At 46.3% G+C, this 20,429-nt stretch overlaps 2 protein-coding genes across 3 annotated transcripts in view; one reads left to right on the forward strand and one right to left on the reverse strand.

The window, feature by feature from the left end:
• The window catches only part of NCBP1 (nuclear cap binding protein subunit 1), a 31,344-nt gene extending 22,034 nt beyond the window's left edge, over positions 1–9,310 (forward strand). The window contains exons 19-23 of the mRNA XM_086478975.1: positions 1,396–1,499; positions 2,172–2,286; positions 5,343–5,486; positions 5,894–6,007; positions 6,903–9,310. Coding sequence (XP_086335101.1) covers positions 1,396–1,499; positions 2,172–2,286; positions 5,343–5,486; positions 5,894–6,007; positions 6,903–7,016 — 591 coding nt within the window. The 3' untranslated portion in view covers positions 7,017–9,310. The remainder of the gene's footprint in view (positions 1–1,395; positions 1,500–2,171; positions 2,287–5,342; positions 5,487–5,893; positions 6,008–6,902) is intronic.
• A 1,375-nt stretch (positions 9,311–10,685) lies between these two features.
• XPA (XPA, DNA damage recognition and repair factor) lies at positions 10,686–17,850 on the reverse strand. 2 transcript variants are annotated; one of them, XM_086479419.1, is made up of 7 exons: positions 17,679–17,850; positions 17,592–17,597; positions 17,195–17,311; positions 15,013–15,118; positions 13,218–13,383; positions 12,496–12,613; positions 10,686–11,046 (listed from the first exon to the last, which is right to left on the reverse strand). In XM_086479419.1, exons 1-7 carry the CDS (start codon positions 17,848–17,850, stop codon positions 10,898–10,900), a joined length of 834 nt encoding a protein of 277 aa, XP_086335545.1. In that variant the 3' UTR covers positions 10,686–10,897. The 2 variants fall into 2 exon arrangements, with proteins under 2 accessions (XP_086335545.1, XP_086335543.1); XM_086479417.1 differs by lacking the exon at positions 17,592–17,597.
• Positions 17,851–20,429: the final 2,579 nt, after the last annotated feature.

Consider the following 20,429-nt stretch of genomic DNA (forward strand, 5'->3'; position numbering starts at 1 on the left):
TACTGCGATCAAATGCTTGTATCCTCTTCATTCCTTTGTATTGCAGCATGAAGGTTTCAAACCCAGATTGAACAGTCATGTTAGATTTTTAAGAAAAATCAAGATTGCTTTAAAAAACATCAAGTGCAAAAGTTGTGAAGGTCTACCATTCTACTTGATCATGGAACTTAAAATTTTCCTCTCCTGCATTTATTGCTGTTCAATTGTTTGCTTCTGGTTAAGCTTTTTTTTTTTTTTTTTTTTTTTTTTTCCCTGGGTTCACAGCCTCCCTGGCACACAGAAGAAATGGTGCCTGGACATCAGGACACTTGTCCAGAGTCTGTTTGCATGCTGCTCACCTTGCTTCCATGTCCTTTGATTTTGTTCAGACTATCAGCCGTATTAGCAAGGCATTTAGCGCTAATGAGGGATCCATGATGCAGATAGTGATTTAACAATAGGAATCAGTAGTCCCTGGACCTATGAGCAAGGTTGCAGTGTTGACTTCATAAAGAGAAACTTTGAGATTAAATGTTTTCTCAAAATCCTTGGAAGATTGGGCTAAGTAATCAGAAATTCTTCCTGGCAATACAGAAAGGCAAATAGAGCATAGGATGCTATCCTGGGACTTGAAAGTTGAGTGCTGAGTCTTCTGTATGATTCATTCAGTTATTTTAATTTTCCTTCCTTAAAAGGAGCTGTGTTATACTTCCTTATTTGACAATGGGTGGTTGTAAGGATAAATACAGTGCAGGCTGTGGTTCTTAGATACTGTGGCATTCAATCACATGAGTAACTAAGATAAGCCTTTTTTCTGAACAGCTTGCAACTGCTTTAGAGAGTAACTCCTCTCTGCAGTTGCCTGCTAGATTGTTTGTGACCCCCCCTGCTCCAGAATCACAGCAGTGCCTGTAGCAAGTAAGCACTTCCATTGACTACACAGCGCTGGCTCTGGCCTGAAAGGAATAGGTCCTGCAGAGAAGAGCTTACTGTCACGTTTCAAAGCTGTTGCAGTTCAAGGAGAGTAGGCTAACAGTAGTTCCTTCATTATGGTGACCTGACAGGAGTATATGCTCTGGTTTGAGTACTTCGATGTCAAATACTAGGACTTGTGTCTCTGAGGCCTCACTTACAGCTATGATGCTTGTATTTTTTGCTTTTGTATGGAAGTATGTGAGAGTGACACATCACTTTCACAAGAAGTGGAAAAGGTTGTTAAGCAGAATCAGAATGCTTTGTTACTGATATAGATCCCCTGATTTGGGCAGTTTTAGGCTAGACTACCCAACTTCCTAAAGTATTTGAAATTACCCAGTAACATCACTAATGTAGAATTGCATCAAACCATCTCTGGTTTTGTCTGAGGCTGGACTACATTACACAGATTGTGTGTGCAATGTCTTTCACAAAATACAGATGATTGCTGTGCTTGTGGACAAGATGATTCGGACACAAATAGTTGACTGTGCTGCAGTAGCAAACTGGATCTTCTCTTCAGAACTTGCACACGATTTTACTAGGTAACGAGAATTTGTCTTGGGTTGCTGTTTGTCTCTGAATTACTATTTTAAGTGGCCAGTATGTACTTTAATCTATGAAATGTGAGTAGCAGAAGGAAAAGGTACAATTAAGCTTTTGCTCCTTCGATAAGATACGTGCTTCAGCATTTTTCTTTCTGAGTTGGGGTGTGAATGTTTCCATGACAGTGCAAGAATGATGCTAGTATGTCATTTTGCAAGTAGTCTCTAAGCCTGCGAAAGCAGAACAACACTGAAATTGTTTCTGGACAAAGTCTCTTGCAGTGTGTTACATAGCTGCTAGCTTAGTGTGGTCTAGGTCTTTGGTTGAGGTATGTAACTTCTACCTCCATTGATACATTGCTCACTGAAGACAGGAGATATGTTTGGTCTGAGAAGTCTGTTTGATGTTGTTACTCTTGCAGTATGTGTATGAATTACAATGCTGGTTTGGAAGTGTACAGCAAAAAATAGGAAAGAAATTATTGTTAAGCTTTCTTACATTACAGGTATGCTTTCCTGTATGCCAACTGTTTGCTCACGCTAGTAGATGTCTTAGATGATACTAAGTTTTTTAAATTCCCCCAGATACATTTTTCTGTAAGAAACTACGTTTAGTTTTCTGTCTTGGAGTAGTGTGTAATACAGTGTTTTGAGCTTTGTTGTCTTTCCTAGGTTTTATATCTGGGAGATCTTACATTCCACAATTCGTAAGATGAATAAGCATGTTCTGAAGATTCACAAAGAACTGGAGGAGACCAAGGCAAGATTGGCCAGGCAGCACAAAAGAGTAAGTAATTTGTTTGTAATTTTTAATTATTTTAAACTAAGTTATACAAACCTGCACACAGTCAGGCTGACGCGCAGTTGGTTTTGGGAAGCACTGAATAAATTTGTTTATCAGGCAGCATGTCTGCAGACGTGGCCATCTGTAGCACTAGGGCATCAAAACCTGGATGTGTGTTCTCAGTCCACCTTTCTAATGGTAGCTATGACCTAAGAATTCAGTAAAATCTTTAAGAGAATTTATATGTGTTTGCTCTGTTCAAGCTCTCTCTCACAAGTTTCTCTTACAATACAAGTATGTCTTCCACTTGCCTTCTAATCTGGATTCCTGTTACCTTATTAGATAACAGTAAGAACAGTTACAAATTACTTGTAGTAAGTTCTGTTAAAGAGTACTCTTGTGGCTTCCATGCAGAAGTGCATGGAAACAGCTATTTGCTATTGAAAAGTTGGCTGTTACTGTTCTTCTGATGGATGCTGCTGGATTCTGACACTGGCATCTGTCACTTCCTTCTTCCAGCTTATTTTTCTGAATACCTTTGCGTGATCTGGGTTACTATATAGAATAAAATAATGAGCAAGCAGCTGCTGTTGTGTTCTGTTGTCCCAAGTGGTACAGCAGAATGAGGTGAGAGAGTGAGAATGCGTGAGACTGTGGCAGCTGCAAAAACCAAGGCCCAAGGAAGCTTGGCTGAATGCAATAGTTAGTTGTGATAGACTGAAATCAGCTTATAAACATGTTGAGAGTTGCAGAGGGCAAGAGAGAGAGTTTCTGTGTTTGTATGTGGTCTTTGAGTCTGATTACCTGCATGAAACACTTAGCTAGCTCCAAAACTTTGAATGAAGTTTATGTCAGAATTTGGCACATGACACAGAGGCTGCTGGTGGTTTTTGAAGAAACCTGCCCAAGTCAGTCATTTTTCCAGAAGTTTCTATTGAGAGATCACTAATACAGTTTGCCAGTGTCGGTTCATCCCAGCCCCTTGCTCTTGTTTCCTTCGCTCTCAGCCACAGCCATCCTAGTTGCTTGCATCCTCAATCTACATTGCTCAGCAGTTAATAAATGCCTGTGATTATTGAAGACCTAGATGCAGTCATTGATCTGCAGTGATTGACTATGAGGCAAAGAGCTTCTCTGGCATTGCTAAACAAATATACCAGTGTTTTCATTTCTGTAGGTGTCACTTGCTGCAGCTCTTTTATTACTGGGTACTTTAAATGAGTATTGTGCCAGGCAGAAACATTTGTATGCAACAGTGAGTAGTTCTGCAGGCTGTTGCTCTGCTGCATGACTGTTCCTTTTAGAAGAAGTAAGCTGTTAAGTTTTGATGTCCCAGTATGAAGTGAATTGCCTTACTACAGGATGAGTGCAAGGCTTATGTGCTTTCTCTTAGGTCCTGTGGATCCTTTAGCATTTTGAGTTCAGGAAACCTCTGTAGATGGGGGAAAAAGCAAGTTCCTGTAGAGAGAATAAAATTAAATTATCACTTGCCTTATTTTTATTTTTTATGGTGATTCAGAGCTGTAACTGTCTTCTGATTGTGAGTTTCATTTGCTGTGCAGTAGGTGAGTTAACATGTGGCCCTGTATTTGTCACAAGTTGCACATGCTCCTTTTACAAATGTTTGAAGTTTTGAGCTGTTTATTTAGCGATATTTTTGCACAGAAACAATCCTGTGAGACCAAAGCAATATCTGTATTTGAAGGTACCCTAATCCATCAGATTCTGCATTTCCTCCTATATCCCTTGTACTCTTGTGTAAGACTTCGTTACCTGAGCTCCCAAGTCTGGTACTTATGTGTATTTAGTGGGTTTTGGGTTTTTTGTTATGTTGTTTTGTTTTGTCCTTGAGGTGAAGAGAACATGCCATGTTTTGGTTAGTAGTTTGGTTTCTGTGATGACCTTGACCCTTTCTAGTTTGAGAGCATCCCTTTTGATCATGAGTATAGGGAGTCCCCACTTTATAGAATCACAGAATGGTAGGGGTTGGAAGGGGTCTCTGGAGATCATTATAATGTCCAACTCCTCTGCTAAATCAGGTTCCCCTAGAGCAGGTTGTCCAGAGCCATGTCCAGGCGGGTTTTGAATGTCTCCAGAGAAGGAGACTCCGCAACCTCCCTGGGCAGCCTGTTCCAGTGCTCTGCCACCCTCAGAGTAAATAAGTTCTTCCTTGTGTTCAGGTGGAACTTTCTGTGCTCCAGTTTGCGACCGTTGCCCCTTGTCCTGTCGCTGGGCACCACTGAGAAGAGCCTGGCCCCATCCTCTTGACACCTGCCCTTTAGATATTTATAAGTGTTGATAAGGTCCCCTCTCAGTCTTCTCTTCTCCAGGCTAAAGAGCCCCAGGTCTCTCAGCCTTTCCTTGTAGGAGAGATGCTCTGGCCCCTTAATAATCTTCATAGCCCTCCACTGGACTCTCTTCAGTAGTTCCCTGTCCCTCTTGAACTGCGGGGCCCAGAACTGGGCCCAGTACTGCAGGTGTGGCCTTACCAGGGCAGAGTAGAGGGAGAGGATAGCCTTCAACACCACAGACTACAGTCTCTAGTCTTCCTTTTGTGCTAACTAGATGCATTCATCTTAGTTCTTGCATGAAGTGCTTTATTTTTTGGAGTCCTGAGATTTCGGAACTGCTCATTGAAGGAATTACCTACCCTGCTGCAGTAGACACAATTTAACAAAAAATCTCTGCTGTATTTTTTTGGGTTTTTTTGAAGCTGTTCATTATCTGGTAATGTTAAAGTCGGCAGGGGTATTACCTTTTCCTGTGTTTCCACTAAATGAAGGACTGGTAAATCTTTAAGCTTGCTCTGCTTTCTCTGAAATCTAGGCTTTTAAAATTTTTTTCAGAGCTTTCCCATATTGGCATTTTTCCTTCCAGATTTCTTTCGTGTCTTATATTCACAGTAATTGTCCTTGCAAGTACAGTACTTACCAAGCTACAGAGCAGCTTCAGTTGCTGCTCCTCAGTTGCTCTGCAGACCTTTTCACATGTGGAAACAGAGGGCGTTGACAGTACGCACAGGTAGGCAGGTTGCTAGTCTTGTGTTGTTGTCATTACAGCGAGACAGTGATGACGATGATGATGACGACGACCGAAGCAGTGATCGTGAAGACGGACCACTAGAAGAGCAGATAGAGCGCTTGCAGGAAAAAGTAGAGTCAGCCCAGAGCGAGCAAAAGAATCTCTTCCTTGTTATATTCCAGGTAATGATGGGCAAAGTCTCTTCTTGCTTCCCAGTTTTACAGTTAGTGGGTTTATGAACTTTCAGTGTCACTTGTATCTCAGGCATCTTCTTGGAGTAGCAATATGGGAAGGGGTTGATGGGTTTACTGCGGGTTAGTCAATCCAGATCATCCCCCTGCAAAGACTGCTTCTGAGCAGGATCTGTTGAGTTTCAAGTGCTCAGGAGCAGAGGAGTCCTGCTAGCATACAGTTCCTGAACAACCACAAGGTACCTGGATTTTATTTGCTTACTAAATTCAGTGTTTGCAAAGCAAAATAATTATTCTCACATTGCTGTTCAAAGCTTCTGTCCCCCAGATCCTCATACCTGAGGTTGGGATCTTGGTTTCATTTGATGAGACTAAGTACTTTTTTCCCTCTCCCGCAGCGTTTCATTATGTTGTTAACTGAGCACTTAGTGCGCTGTGAGACTGGTGGAATTGATGTATTTACACCTTGGTACAAGAGCTGTATAGAGAGGTTGCAGCAGATCTTCCTGCAGGTAAGTTTCATTTCTCAGTTTGGAAGGCTGCGGGCCGGGGCGTGCTGGATAGGCAAGCTTTGTGGCTGGAGCACTGAGCACTCCATGAGAGTAGCAGTAGGTGGCAGCAGCACGTCTTCTCTGAAGGCTGGCGTAGGGCTAGGTCATAGCTCTGGTTCCGGCCACAGGCTGGTGGAGTGGCTCGTCCTTGATTAATTCCCACACTGCGAGCATATTGCAAAAAGGTACCGAGATGTGGTTATGAATTTCACCGAGCTCCTCTTAACTGTATGTTTATATTAAGGGCAAAGTTGTGAGCAAATAAGAATGCTGAAGTAGATGCAATTTAAATAAGTGGATTAAAATATTGCAGAATTCCTTTTAATAAGGTGCATAAATATCTATTAAAAGTAAGTTTTGAATTCTTGGCTCTGTATTAAATCAGATAGCAAGCACAGGTGGCCAGATGAAGATGGTAGCAATAGAAAATTATACCTGTGAGAGCAGAAGATATGTTGAAGAATGAGAGTGGTGGTATAATTCTCCACTGGGCTGAACTTTTCCCTGGTGGTAGATGTGGCTTCAGAGGAAAGCAAATACCATGAGTCTCCTAGGATACCTCTGCAGTTGCATGGTATCCTGCACACAATTCAGGGTTGGGGAGCGGAGAGCCACAGGGAGCACAGTGCTTCTCAAGACAGGATTTCAGCACATGCTTTCTTCTTGCAGTCAGTAGTAGCTCTGCATTATGCTCTTCTTGTCAGTGGCTACTGTGTCGTGGAAATGAGGTGTGAATAAGAATTTTGATGAAAGCATTTGACCTGTGATTCTTACATATCTTGACTTTTCTGCCTGTTCTGATCTGAAGACAAATTAAACAGTAAAGGTTTATGGTTTTTGTTTTTTTGTCTGCCAGCATCACCAGATAATCCAGCAGTACATGGTGACCCTAGAGAACCTCCTGTTTACAGCTGAACTGGACCACCACATACTGGCTGTATTTCAGCAGTTCTGTGCTCTGCAGGCCTGAGGATTATTCATGGGCAGAGTCTTGTCTGCAGGACTTTAATGAATTTAATTTTTTTTTTTTAATTGGAAAACTTGACATGGGGATGGAAGAAATTTCTGACTAAAACTGGCTTTCATGTGCTCCTACATAAAACAATACAGTACTCTAACCAACAGCAAACTGTGTAAGCATCATAAGCCTTACAAGATATGACTGATAGGGGATAGATGTGAAGTAAAGTGTGAATTCTTTTTGTTGTCTTTTAATTTGGTTTGACTCTTGACTTTATGATAGTATTTTTGTTTCTGTTGTTTATATAAAAATAAAAATCAGGCAAAAACCCCAAACAAACAACAAAACCCCAAACAATAGAATTTGTTACCTCTGCCTGGCCCTTAAATCAAAGGAATTGCAGAAATGAGGAAGAGTTCATAGTGTTTTGTGAGTATGAAAGGGAATGCACCTTCTCCGTGAGCAGCGTGGTAACAGGAAAAGTGACTTATCTTTGGGCATGTGAAACACTTGAGTTGAGCTTTCAAATAGCATAGAGCATATGGATTTGTTTATTACCAAGCCAGCTAGATTTTCACAGTTTGAAAGAACATGGTTGTAATACAATATAAGTATGTTTTTTGTATGTATTGTCTAGTGTCTTATTACAGTAGCTATAAACAATCGGTAGAGGAACTTCACAGACAGCTTCTGAAAAACACAATCCTTTTTGCAGTATGGTCAAAGAATCACGAACTGCTCCTGGCAGCAGTCTTCACTGGTAAATAGGGACTGTCGGCAAGAGTTGGTGTGGAACAAATGTTCGACTTCCGCGCTGCAAGCCTTACCTGAGTGTTGGGAACTCCCACCCCAGGTGCCAGGGGAGAGGGCAGGGCTGTGGTCAGCTTGTTCCTTTATTTCTGCCTGTAACTAGCTGGGCTGCCAAGCTTGCTCTGGGCTGGACCCGCAGGCCTGCAGCGATGCCAGAAATCTGGCTGGTAGTGACAGTGGATGGACCATGTGCCCTCCCCTCACCTGGCTTAGTAACTGCTGCTTTGCAGTGGCTGCATCTGCTGCCCTTCCCTGGCTTTCAGATGTGACAACAGCACCTAGCTCCAATGTCTTCAGAAAGCATTTTAGTGCTAAATTAAGTGATCCCTCACAGGAGGCTTAGACTGGGAAAACACAGCCTGAGAATAGTAGCCTTAGTTTTGGGTTATGCAAATAACATTACGTAGGTGAAGGCCAAGCCAGGGTGGTCCGTACTGCAGTAAGCAGTGATGAATGGCAAGGACACTGCCTGGGGTGCTCAGGTCCGTTGGTGTACAGTGTATTTCCAGGCCGTTCATGGTCCCTTCATTTTGCAGATGAATATTTAAAGACTCATACTCAGTGCTACTCAGTTTAAGCTTAGAAAGTGATGAGCTTTGAGTAATTTTGTTCCTGTACAAATTATTTTTTCAAGTGTTATGCCTAGTGATGCATTTCATCCGTACGCTGACCAATTGACCTCCTCGTCAAGCAAGGAGGGTAAAAAAATGAAACTTCTTACTTTTGAGTGTTGACCTAAGTTTATGTGTGGACTGTAGCCATCCGATATGTCATTGTAGACTTAGATCTCTTACTTCTGCTTTCTTGGCTTGCCCTTTCTGATTTGACAGATCCCTCCATTCTTTCAGGGTATGCTGTTAATTGTTGGTAAATTTGCTTTACACAAGGGATTTGTCACTCATGCACAGACTTCTGCTTCAAATCTTTCTGTTAAAATGTTCTTGAGCAATCAAATAAGTTTGTTTTGTTTTTTTTTAAGAAACATTTAATACTGTAGAGATTTTAATTGGGGTTTAATAGTTTTTTCACTGGCTCGGCTCAATATCAGAGTTCTAATTAACTAATGGTGGGGGTCTGACTGTAAATGTGACTTCTGTAAAACTGGTAACGCAGTTAAAACTTGCAAACCTGTAACTTCCTCTGAGCCTTGACAGATACGGGTGCTGGGGATCCAGTTGCAAATGCCTGAGCCTAATCCTATGATTTAAAACCAAATAGCAATGTCTTTCAAAATTGGTTTGACTTCCATGGTGAGCATGGGCTTTGATTACATTTTTTGAGTCTGTTGGACACCTTCCCCTCATTGTAGGTCCAGCGGCAGACACCTGACTTGCCTAGGAAACTGCTTGGATCTCTAGGAAAGAGAGTGAGATGCTAACTGGCGAAACCTGGAACTGCTGAAGCACGAGGTGGTGGATAGTGTAAAGATGCTGTAGAAATGTGGTGTGGTTGGAGAAAGTCCACAAAGACAAAAATAAATGAAGGTGAAGCAGGTTGCTAGTGGGAGTGTTTGTACTACCGATCCTGGGGGCCTCTGAAGCACAGCGGTCATGGGAGGGTTGTGCTGGTGTTAGATGCAGTCGGATCTGGAGCGGTTGTTTCCCCTGCGCTGTTGCGGATCCCCCAACTGACACATAATCCCTCACCTCCTTGTGCTGCAGGCCGTTGGAACACGCCTCCCCCACCCACGCAGCAAGTGAGGCAAGCCTGTGCGCTGCTGGGTGCCAGGAGGGTGCCGGTGTGGAAATTCTCCCCCTCCCTTGCCGCCTCCAGTCTTCTGGGCGGTGCTACTGCAGGAGAGGAGGCAGGGGTGGGCCGGTGGCGCTTGCCAAGGGGCAGCTGCTGCACCCCGCCCGCAGGTACGTGATTCAGCAGCCAGTGGACGCCACCCAGCTGGCCTGGAGAGGAGTTTTGGGACCCAAGACAACACGAGGGTTGTGGAACCCTGATGTGGAGGACTCCCTCCAACAGCTCTGCCAGGACCTGCCTCCTGCCCTCCAGCCAACCCCTGTGCCCCTTTTGTAGGGCCTTGCAGGGCCCTAGGTGCTCTGTGTGTGGTGGGCAGGCCAGTCACTGAGGGCTGCAGGCCAGGGGAGAGCGTTGGAGAAGAACCACCATCGGCCCTCCCTAGACACCTTCCTGTCTAACACTTCGGTTCTGCACAGCCACAGAGACCCAGGCTCCCCTAGGAAGTCTCCTCCAGAGACTTCATGGAGATCTGCCGCACTTACAATGGCAAACAAATGCAAAGCGTGTTCGCTCTCGCCTCAGCCATTTCCGACAGCATTCCACAAGAGCCCCTTTGAAATTTCAGAAATTTCAACTTCAAAGTAAATCCACCCCCACTGAAAGGAAGCATCACTGTGGTGCACTTAGACCCACCTTGGAATGCTACTTCCCCTGCCGCCACCCTCCCCCCCAGGACAGGCATTTGCCCTTTTCATTTGCAAATTGCTGAAGTTGTATTGTCAGAGTCACCTTTGGCCAACTCGAAAAAAAAGCAGTAGAGGGTACTCTTAAGGACTCTCCCCTACTCAACATGGTGGATGTGTCAGAACCTCCCCAGGAGCATGCGGCTTTCCTTTTGAGAGAGAATCCTCCAGTTAATGGACTCTCCCGATCCAAGCAGGAGGACAACCTGCCTCATGGCACGGCCTCCATCTGCCAGAGGTACTGCACCAGCAAGCTGCCCTCTGCCCACCCACTAGTCACAGCAACAGGAAAACAGACAAGTTAGTTAGAACAGCGCATGGAGCCTGCCTCCTCTAACAGCAGCAGAGAAGTAGGAAGCTCCCCTTTACTTCATCAGTATATGGAGCAGAATGATACCAACTTACTTATCTTTTGGCACACAAGGTAGCAATTTATTGAGCGGTCACAAAGGTGTTCTGTTCTGCCCTAACATCTCGTTTAAGAAGCAAAGCTTATTGTTCTGCGCAGAGCTTCTTGTAACTGAGGAACATCATTCTTCATCAAACTTGACAACAGCTTGTTCATAATTAGCATTTATTTGATTTTAATACAAAATACCATTAAAAAGATAATGAAAATTTAAAAAAAAAAACCACAACAGATTAACACTACATCTTCTCATAAGTTAATTCATGGCCACATACAGTACATGTCTTTTTATATGTATCTTCATCAATGTTTTCTTCTGGTCCATACTCATGTTCATGGTTACTAGCTTCCTTCTTCCACAAGCTGCTCCTCACAGCACGGCGGAGTTCTGATTAGAAATACAAGAAAATTTTGAGATTTGAATACATCTTAAATAATTGTTAATAAAACTTAAGCTAACCACCTTGCCGAGAACTACAGATGGCAATCTGCTTGTTGCCTGCTGTCCATAAATTTTGGGTGAGGATCTGCTATTGCAAGAACAAGCTTTGACTTGCCTTGCAATCTTCACCTTGTCTGCATATTTTGAAGGCTAATAACTACGCCAACATAAGATCTCGCAGGAGAATATTTCCCATCTGGACTGAGTACACATTGCCCACTGCCTTTTTACGCAAAGCCATTCAAAGGTATCCAAAAGGGGCAAGTGGAATGCAGAGGGAAAGTTTTTACAAAACACCTCATTGTTTTACAGGACCAAGAACGAGTAGTTTTCATTCAGGTCACAGTAAGCCTCCCAAATGACTTGGCATTCTCCAAGCTTTATGCCCAATAACGTGAGCTGCCTCTGCAGCAGCCGCAGTGAAATCAGCGGGTTTTTGAGAGCACAGGCTGGCAGCCGAGCCCAAGATATTATCCGGATGTTGCAAGCGGGTGGCAAGTGTGCCAAACAGCAAAACGCAGCCCCGTTTCGAGCCGAGCCACTCGGGCTGCACGCCCCGTCACGCTGAGGCCTGTGCTTGCACTGAGCTCTGCCATCCTGGCTACGGCCTGCTGCCCGTGCTTCGGCGTGCCGAACGCCAACGGTCAGGACAGCGGTTATCTGCTCGGCTGACCTTCTGCCTCCTCCAGGCAGCACCAGTGCTGCCAGCTTAAGCTGCCTGCTCTACTGAATGCTGACCCAAAGTGATGCACGAAGCCACGGGCAGCACAGGCGTCACAGTAAGCCACAGCTCTCGCACAGAAATGAACATGCTGTCTTTTTTTAAAATTACTAGCAGGTCTGAAAGCTGAAAGTGTTTTTCGAAAGTTCTAGCCATTGAACACTCTCCTAAGAACTAACTTATCAGGAAAAAACAAGCATAGTGAGCAGTAAAAACAGCAGCTGGGAATACTGCGAACAGTGGGAAAAAGCATTTTCTGCCTTAATATACCGTTCTTCGACCATGACAGCACTATAGCCCACTGCCGCAAAAACCCATGTTCTCCGCAAGTCAGGAAAAGTGACAGGAACCATCTATGGCACATTCTGGGTCATACCAAAACATTTAAAATGCCACAATGAACCATCGCAATTGATTTCTGTCACATCATGTCTGTAGGACAACAGCGTAATTCAGGTTGGAAGGGACCTCAGACCTCTGGTCCAACCCTCTGCCCAAAATAGACAGCTATGAGGTCAGACCAGACTGCTCTGGGCTTACCCACACAGCTCTGGAAAACCTCCATTTTGCCACACTGAGGATTTTCGAAACACTTTATAATCAGATGCAGAAACAAATTCAATCAGAACTGTACTTTACTTCAGGTACTGCAGTATGTAAGTTTAACCCTTTACCTTTAACTTTCTTATCAAACTTCTTCTGTTTCATCTTCTCTCTGCTGTCACGGCGGAGTTCCTTTGCTTCTTGCAGTGATTCTTCACTACCCCAGACTTCAAGAGAACGCTTGATTACCTGCAAGGAAGACATAAATGTGTTTCTTTTTCCCCTGAAACAATATAAGTAAACTATACTAACTCACAAATTTAATTTTTTCTCTACACATACACATGCCAAACCAATCTTGCCTCTGCCTCCCATCTGTCTCTTTGCTCTTGACCTGCTAACATGGCATTCCTTACACAGCAAGAAGCAACGCTGATTTTTAGATCAGCTAAGTGCAACTTAAGTCAGGAAAGTCAAACCCAGCTCCAATTTTTTGCATATTCCACTAAAGCAGCAAACAAGAAATGACATGAGCCCTGGGAAACCTGCTTGCCTTTCCTGCTGCCTCTGAGGGCAGAGCTGTGAACAAGAGCTCACAGCAACAAAGGGCCAGGCGCAGCAGCAGCTGCCCCACTGAGGGTGTGGTCCATGAACATCTTTAAAATGCTCTCAAACACAGACATGTTCATGAATTCTCTTTATTCTAACTATACAGGAAATTTACACAAGCTATGCATAATATACTTAGCTTTGACAAAACCATTTAGAAATCAGAGCTGAAGTGACACCATTTTGGCTACCGAAGCTGTACAAAGGTAAAAAGAAGTCTGAAATAAGGTAACAGTTTCTATACCTGTAGTTTTAAATAAAGTTTCATGTCACCCCATCGTGAATTATGAGGGTTCTTCTTCACAATGAATCTGAGCACTGGCTCCCTCTTGTCTAAGTCACAGTCTTTAAGAAGATATTCTTCTTTTGCTTCTGTCCTTGTTATAAGCTTATGCTTATCTTCAGCATCTCTGAAAGATGTAAAATAATGGTGAGAAAGCTACACCTGAAAGCCACGTTATTAACATCTAAGTCCCCATCACTTTTAACATTCCTGAAATACAGGCAGCCCTCATTTTATGTATGCAAATTAACTTTGGATTCCAACACCTAGCAAAACTCCAGGACAGGTTTACTGAAATTCTCCCATTTGAGCAAACAGGCCAACAAGCCTGTTTTTCTAGAAGGGCTTTTCTTGTATTTTCTTACAAGAGAGAGTAACTGAAACTTAAAAGGAGTATGAGTAATTTTAGGTATTCACCTAACCCAGATGCAATTCAAGAGGACAAAAGTACAAGCCTGACACATGGTCAGGAGAGAAAGAATGCGTAATGCGAGACAGGTCAGATCACCTGAGAATATACACACTCCATATGCTTCTAGATCCCAGAAAGAGATTAGCAACACAGAGCACTTGTTTGTATGCAAGACAGTAGGCAGAGGAACTGTAAAGACTCTGAAAGATGGTAACTTTTACCAGATAATGAAAAACCGTGCCATCACAGCAGCATTTGCGAGTTAATGAAAAAAACGTTTACGCAATCCTGACTGAAGTGTAACTTGAACTGCCTCAGCAGGAACAATCTGCCAACCACCGGGTGCTAGCAACGGTCATCACGGAAGTACTGCTGCACATGCAGCTTTACTAGAATTCAAAGTTCAGAGTAAAGGCTAGTGCGCCAAGGGATCTCCAACGTTCAGCCTCAAGAGCTACTTAGTCCGAAGGAAAACCACTCCTAAGGCTCCAAGCCCTCTCCTGAACACCTTTTTTCCCCTCCCATCTTACCTTTAAGAGACAGCAGTTTGTCCCTGCTGACTGCCAAATGCCTACACCACGTGCGCACCCCTGGCCGCTCCCTGGGGTAAGCAGGGACGCTCTCTGAACAAACTCCTGGCTGCAGTCTTCCCTCCACACCCCTCCACCCCCCCCCCCCCGCTCACCCATTCATTCTCGGGCCCACGGGTGGCTGGCTGCTTCACAGCCGGTTTCATTGCCCTGCTTATCTTGATGGCTTTTGGAGCGTTTTCTGTGTCAAGAGATAAGAGAGCATGGAGCCTGCCTTCTGCTCAAGGTCAAACTCCTGCCTACCCTGTGGGTCAACCAGTAACCTCCTGTGGGGGTTCTGCCCTTTGGCTGCCATGCTCCCAGCCCACTCCTGCCGACCAAAGTACTAACCTTACTTGGGTTAATCTACTAGGACAGTAAATACTCTCCTAATCCCCGCTCTGCTTCAGAAAGCGGATATTCCATCTTCTGTCAGTTTTTCAAACAGCTCTCGTCTGCAACCAGACATTAATTTTCCACACTGACAAACTCACTAACTGCTCTCAAGACATCACGTTCCCATAATGTTATGTAAAATCTACTGACGTCCCCTATCCTAAGACAGGCTCATGAGGCAATGCTGCTGTTCACTTCCATAGTGGAAAATACAGGTTATCGGTCAACTTCCACTTATTTTTCAGTAAATATTAAGTTACTGAAAAATATCTCTCTGCTGACAGCCTTTTTAATTAAACCAAATGACTGTAATTAACTGAACTGTAGCCAGCAAGCTTTACATAAAATAAAGCTTCCCTCTCCTGATTATTTGTAATACCTGCAATTATCACATGTTGCCCAATCAAAGTGCTGCATAAGGTAGGAATCCATGAATTCTTTGCCACAGTCTCCACAGATGAGATAGTCAAATTCTAGTACAGGTGCTAATGGAGAGAAATTTTTTTTTTTTAAGGAATTACCGTGTTAAAAACAATCATCTAGAATTGGTATTACAAGCAGTTTTACTGAAATTTAATTTTAGTTCTTATAATATTCATTACAGACTAGTTTCACTCCTCTACTGAAGTTTTCCAGAAAGATACAGTACAAATTCAAACCCGTTACCACGCAATCCCATCTCTGCTTATATATTTCTGTTCTTGCTGGAACATTCACTGTATTAAGTATTGGATTTCAACATTCAAATGCACACACTTGTTTTAACTTAGCCATTGTTTAAAAAAAAAAAAAATTTCCACATTTCCTGATAAAGTGCTTCATATCCCCCTCCTACAGCTTCCTCCGTTCTGGCCCTTCAAAACGTGTCCTGCTTTACAGAGGACGCACAGGCAGGAACAGGAGGAAGCAGAGAAGGGGATGCAGTCCGAAGGTGGCTAGAGCTGGAAGCAATACAGGAGCTGCACTGGCATCACAGACCTCTCAGCGCTGCTCCAGTTTTCTTCCAGGCTCAGCCACACCTGCCTCTCCCTAAATGAGCGCAGTGGAGGCCTGGGGCGGTTGGCAAGGTGTCCAATCCAGCCGGCAGAAATGGAGGTGGATGGCCAGAGAGCTGCTAGGAGTGGAATGGGGATGGAGCTCCACTACAATCCTCTCCCCAAGCCCTCTCAGCACTGCTCCAAGCCCAGACTCATCCCGGTGCCGGCCATCACTTCTGGCGACATCTTCGCTGGGTAGATCACCTCCAGCGTCACCGCCATCTGCTTTATGATCCATGGGACACCAAAAACCACAGATTCAGGTAATAACCGCGGCTGTAAGGAACGTTCCTTTAACAGTAACATTGCAATTCTAGCAGAAAATTAACATTTCTATACAGTTTCACGACTGAAAAGTGAGGTGATGATGCAGAATATCAATAATACCTGAAACAGAAGATTAATGCTTGACATGCAGCACCATACATTTTTAATTGCGTTTGCATTTATAGCAGATTCGATCTAGCAAAGACGACATTTTACGCCAATTCAGTCCTACTAGCGGCAGCGGGATGCTCAGTACTTCACATAGTCATGCTCTTACATCACATTTCATCATTTAAAGCAGTAGTCCCGAACATAAAGACACTTTATTAAGACAATGACATTATGAATTACACAGCAAAAATACCCCCAGTGCAAAGGCATCCAAGATCTACTTCATTTATTCTTAAACGTTAGCCCCTCAAAAGCAGTAGGGCTGCTCGTTGTTTACTGTCTTAACGAAATGTGGTGGCGATTTCTAACAAAGAGATACACTGCACCAACAGCCCCGCAGCTGATTCAGAGCAGAACAAAGCAAGACAAAGGCAATCCCAGAGAAGAAAGTGAATCTATTCTGGGATCCTTCCTTCTCCATTTGCTTTTTGGAGGGAGAATATCACAAGACAATATGTCGAAATCCTCCACCAAACGATCACCAACTTGGCACCAGCACGTTTTATAACGATAAAACCTGGCACTGCAGCAGTGCTCTCATCTTGGCATAAACGGTATCAACCTCAAAATTCCCAGAACCGACGAAACCGCGCAGATTTACACTTTCTTCGGTCTTAAAATTCAAATTCCCGAAAGAAATAGTAGGAATAACGTTCATCGGGAAAGAAAAAACGGCTATACCCAAGGGCACCGACGGTGTCCCACTTCCGCGGCTTAAAATTCTTCATTTTTAATTACCGCGTACTGGCCAGCCGCTTTAATGCTGAAAGAATCGGACGCGCCAGAAATTGAGCACATCCAGAAAGGAACATTAGGAGGAAGAAGGATGAGAAAAAAAGAAGAAAAAAAAAAAAAACGGGTGGGGAAAAAAATGGAGGAAGAAAGGAGAAAAAAAAAAAGCCCGGGAAAAAAAAAAAAAAAAAGGCGCCCAACCCGCCCTGCTCGCTCAGCCCGAGCCCGGCTCACTGTCGCCCCCGCGCCTTCCTGCCCTCCCCCGCCGGCTCCACGCACGCGGCGCCGCCTCCTCCCGGCGCCTCAGCCGCCTCTTTCCTGCACGACCCCCTCGAATGCTTTTTTTTTTTTTACCGGGGGGATGCACGATTTTCTCGGCGGCGCCGGGCTCTTCCTCCTCCTCCTCCTCCTCCAGGAAGAAGCCCCCTCCGGTGTCCACGACCTTGGGGGGGGCCCGCGCCCGCACGCCGCCTGCAGAAGACAAACGAGACGCCGCGTTAGCGCCGCGGCGGGAGCCGCCGCCGGCAGGGGGCGCGCGCGAGCTCAACCCGCGGCGCGAGGCGGGGGGCCGCGCCGAGCGCGCGCGCACGAGGGCCCCCCCCCTCCCCCCACGTGGGGGGAGGGGGGGCCCTCGCGCGCCGCGGCGGCGGATTCCACCGCCCCCCCCCCCTTCCCTTTCCCGCTCCCCCTCCCCGCCACCCCCGCTGCCTCACGCCCAACGGCGCCTCGGCGCCCCCCCCACCCCTCCTGCCGCCTCCTCCCGTCCCCTCCGAAAAGAAAAAGGGCGCGGGGAGCCGCCCGGCGAGGCCGGGCCCGTCCGCCGCCGCCGCCATCCGACCTGCGGCAGGGTAGGGCCGGGCCGCCAGCCGCGCCTGCCGCAGTGCCAGCGCCCGCTGCCGGTTCCGCTCGATCTTCGCCAGCGCCGCTGCCGAGAGGGGCGGCCGCTCGCCCGCCACGATCGAAGCCGTCTCCTCCTCCTCCTCCGCCGGGGCCGGGGCCGCGCCCGCCATGGCGGCGGCTGAGCCGCGGAGCCCCGCGAATCCCCCCCGCTCCGGCAGCGGCGACTCGCCCTTCCCCTCGCCGAGCCGCCGCCGCACTGCGCCTGCGCACAGAGGGAGGCGGGGGAGGGGGCGAAAGGGGCGAGGCCCCCCGCGCAGGCGCGCAGCAGCGGCCTCGCCTCCCCGCACCGCCACGGCGGGCTCCGCCCCGCCGCCGCGCGGGGGGTGCCGGGAACCGTTCGGGTGGGGGGAGGGGGAGGGGGGGAGGGGGAGGGGGGGGAGGGGAGGGGGCGAGCGGGGCCCGGTGGGGCGGGGGCTGCGGCCTGCGTGGCGCCCGGCCGCGGGGGGCGGGGGGGCGCCGCCTGGCCCCGGGGGGGGGGACACACGGCCGGGGGGGGGGGAGCGCCGGGGGCCGCCCGGCCGCGGCGGGGGGGGGGGGGATCTCAGTGCGGCGGGGCGGGGTGGGGGAGGGGAACCGATGACCCTGCGATTTCCGTGCTGGGCCGCGTGTGCCGTTTCGAGCGCTTTCTGCACCAGCCCTCGCTTCAGAGTTGAGCAACCCTGTAAAAAAAAAAAAAAAGAAACCGCACCCCACCCCCCACCCCGTGCGGCAGGAATTCCTCAGCAGCGTCATCCGGCGAATGCCCCTTTTGTCCCCGGCCTGCGCCGGCCCCGGCGCGTCCCCGCCGGCCCCCCGCGGGAGCCTGTACAGCATGGAGGTGGCACCGCCCGGCCCCGGGCGAGCGGCTGGCCCCTGGTGCCTCGGGGCCGCCCGGGCCCCCCCCCTCCTCCCGAAAAGAGCGCCGTTGTGCGGCTCCGGGGGGGCGCCGGTCTGTCTGTGCCCGCGCCGGGGGGCAGGCTGCCCGCCCCGCCGCGCCGGGCCTGCCGGAGCGGCTTCGGCCACGTTTTCTTTCCGGAAAACGATACTTGACGAGTGCCGTGGCTGTTGGCAGCCCTGCGTGACCCACATCATGCTCGGCGTGGGGACCGAGTGCTTTCTTACCAAAATACCCGTCGCTACCTTTAACGGTTGCGTGTGATCCACGCGCAAGAGCAAAGGGAGAATAAATGGAGCCTGCAGCCTTCCTTATTGATGAGATACACGTAAATGGCTTTGTCATGCAAATGTGGCTCTAAGCCACTTTCATATAAAGCCTGCTTAATAGTGAATAGCCACTGATCCCCGCTTGTCCATTAGGCAGTGTCTGCCCTGCCCTTGAAGCAAGGGAAATGAAGACGTTGGTACAGATGTTTCCTCCCTACCTCCATACTGAATTGGTGTGACCTTACAGCGCAGAAAGAAGTCTTCCTCCTCCAAAGGTCTCTCTCTTCCGTGAAACTAAATCAATTCCCTGCCAACCCTTCCCCGCTGCCCTCACAACAGATCCTCAGTGCCTCTCCATTCCAATCCTCACTACCCACAGTAATTACCCGCATAGACTGCACGTTACTGCTGTGTCGAAAAACACTTTATTTCTTTTCAGCCTGTCGTCCACGCTTGGCACTAACTTTGCACAGCAGCCAGCAGGGTGTGCTGCGAACGCTGTGGAAAAAAAATCCTGCTTATGGGAATTTTTTATGTGTATTTTTGTATATATATATATATATAAACGCAGATGAAGACATTTTAAGCGATTCAAATGTTTGCATGAGTGGTAGGTAGTTCCTCCTGCCAATTAAAATTCTTCTCTTGTCACAGATCACAGAACCTCTTCCTTAAAAATTAATAACGAAGTCATACTAAACTGTCCACTTTCAGCAAGATCACGTTTCAGTGTTTGTGTAAAGTTGGAAAAGTGCCACGATGAACTTGTCCAAATACCTTTCACCGTCAAAAAAAAAGGGTCTGTAACACAAGGTATTTAACAGACAAAATATGAATTGTAATCCTGGCCTACAGGAAGCAGCTTATGAAATGGTACAGTATGAGCATACTGTTTTATAAATAAGGTTTCTCAACCTTGTTACTCTCTTCTTTGGACTTACTGATGGTGGATCTACAAAGAAATTAATAAACACATTAGGAGTAAGTAAAATAAAAGTAGTTTGAAGCAAAGTGTTTGCTAGATGACTTGGAAATGGAATTGTTTACTTGAAAAGCAAACACATGTATGTTTGGGTTCCTTAATTTATTCTGATGTCAATCTTTTCTCCATTTTCTGTAGGAGCAGAAATTTAGGGAAAAGTGAACTTCTGAGGTGTGCTTGGGCACACATTTGTGAGTGATACTGAACTATTAACAAATAATTCAGTATCATTCACAAACTGAAAGCAAAACTGCATCAAAGTCAAGTTTGGAACACTATGTAAGGGTTTTAAGAGCAGCAGAACATTGTTATTATGCAACAAAATTGGAATTAGCATTAAAAGGAAATCAGAAGATATAAACAAAAGCAAATTCAGAGGGAAGACAAACAAAATTGGCTCTGGGCCACAACTCTCTGTGCAATGCAGCTAGTATTTTAGAAACATATTCTAGAGCATTTTTTTCTGTTTCTCATGATCAGTCTGACTGGACAATCACAGCAGAATATTCTCTCCAGCTCTGCTTCCAAACAGAATGAGTAAAATACAGTACTCCTAGTTTTCAC

This window comes from Leptosomus discolor, chromosome Z (assembly GCF_034619465.1).
Source record: "Leptosomus discolor isolate bLepDis1 chromosome Z, bLepDis1.hap2, whole genome shotgun sequence".
NCBI classification, from domain to species: Eukaryota; Metazoa; Chordata; class Aves; order Leptosomiformes; family Leptosomidae; genus Leptosomus; species Leptosomus discolor.

Excerpts from the sequence above, each read along its gene's own strand:
- XPA (XM_086479419.1), bottom strand. The coding sequence starts at position 17,850 with ATGGCGGGCGCGGCCCCGGCCCCGGCGGAGGAGGAGGAGGAGACGGCT. Across the intron at positions 13,384-15,012 it reads GCAACATGTGATAATTGCAG|AGATGCTGAAGATAAGCATA; the intron begins GTATTACAAATA and ends TACATCTTTCAG. Across the intron at positions 11,047-12,495 it reads GTTTGATAAGAAAGTTAAAG|AACTCCGCCGTGCTGTGAGG; the intron begins GTAAAGGGTTAA and ends ATTTCTAATCAG.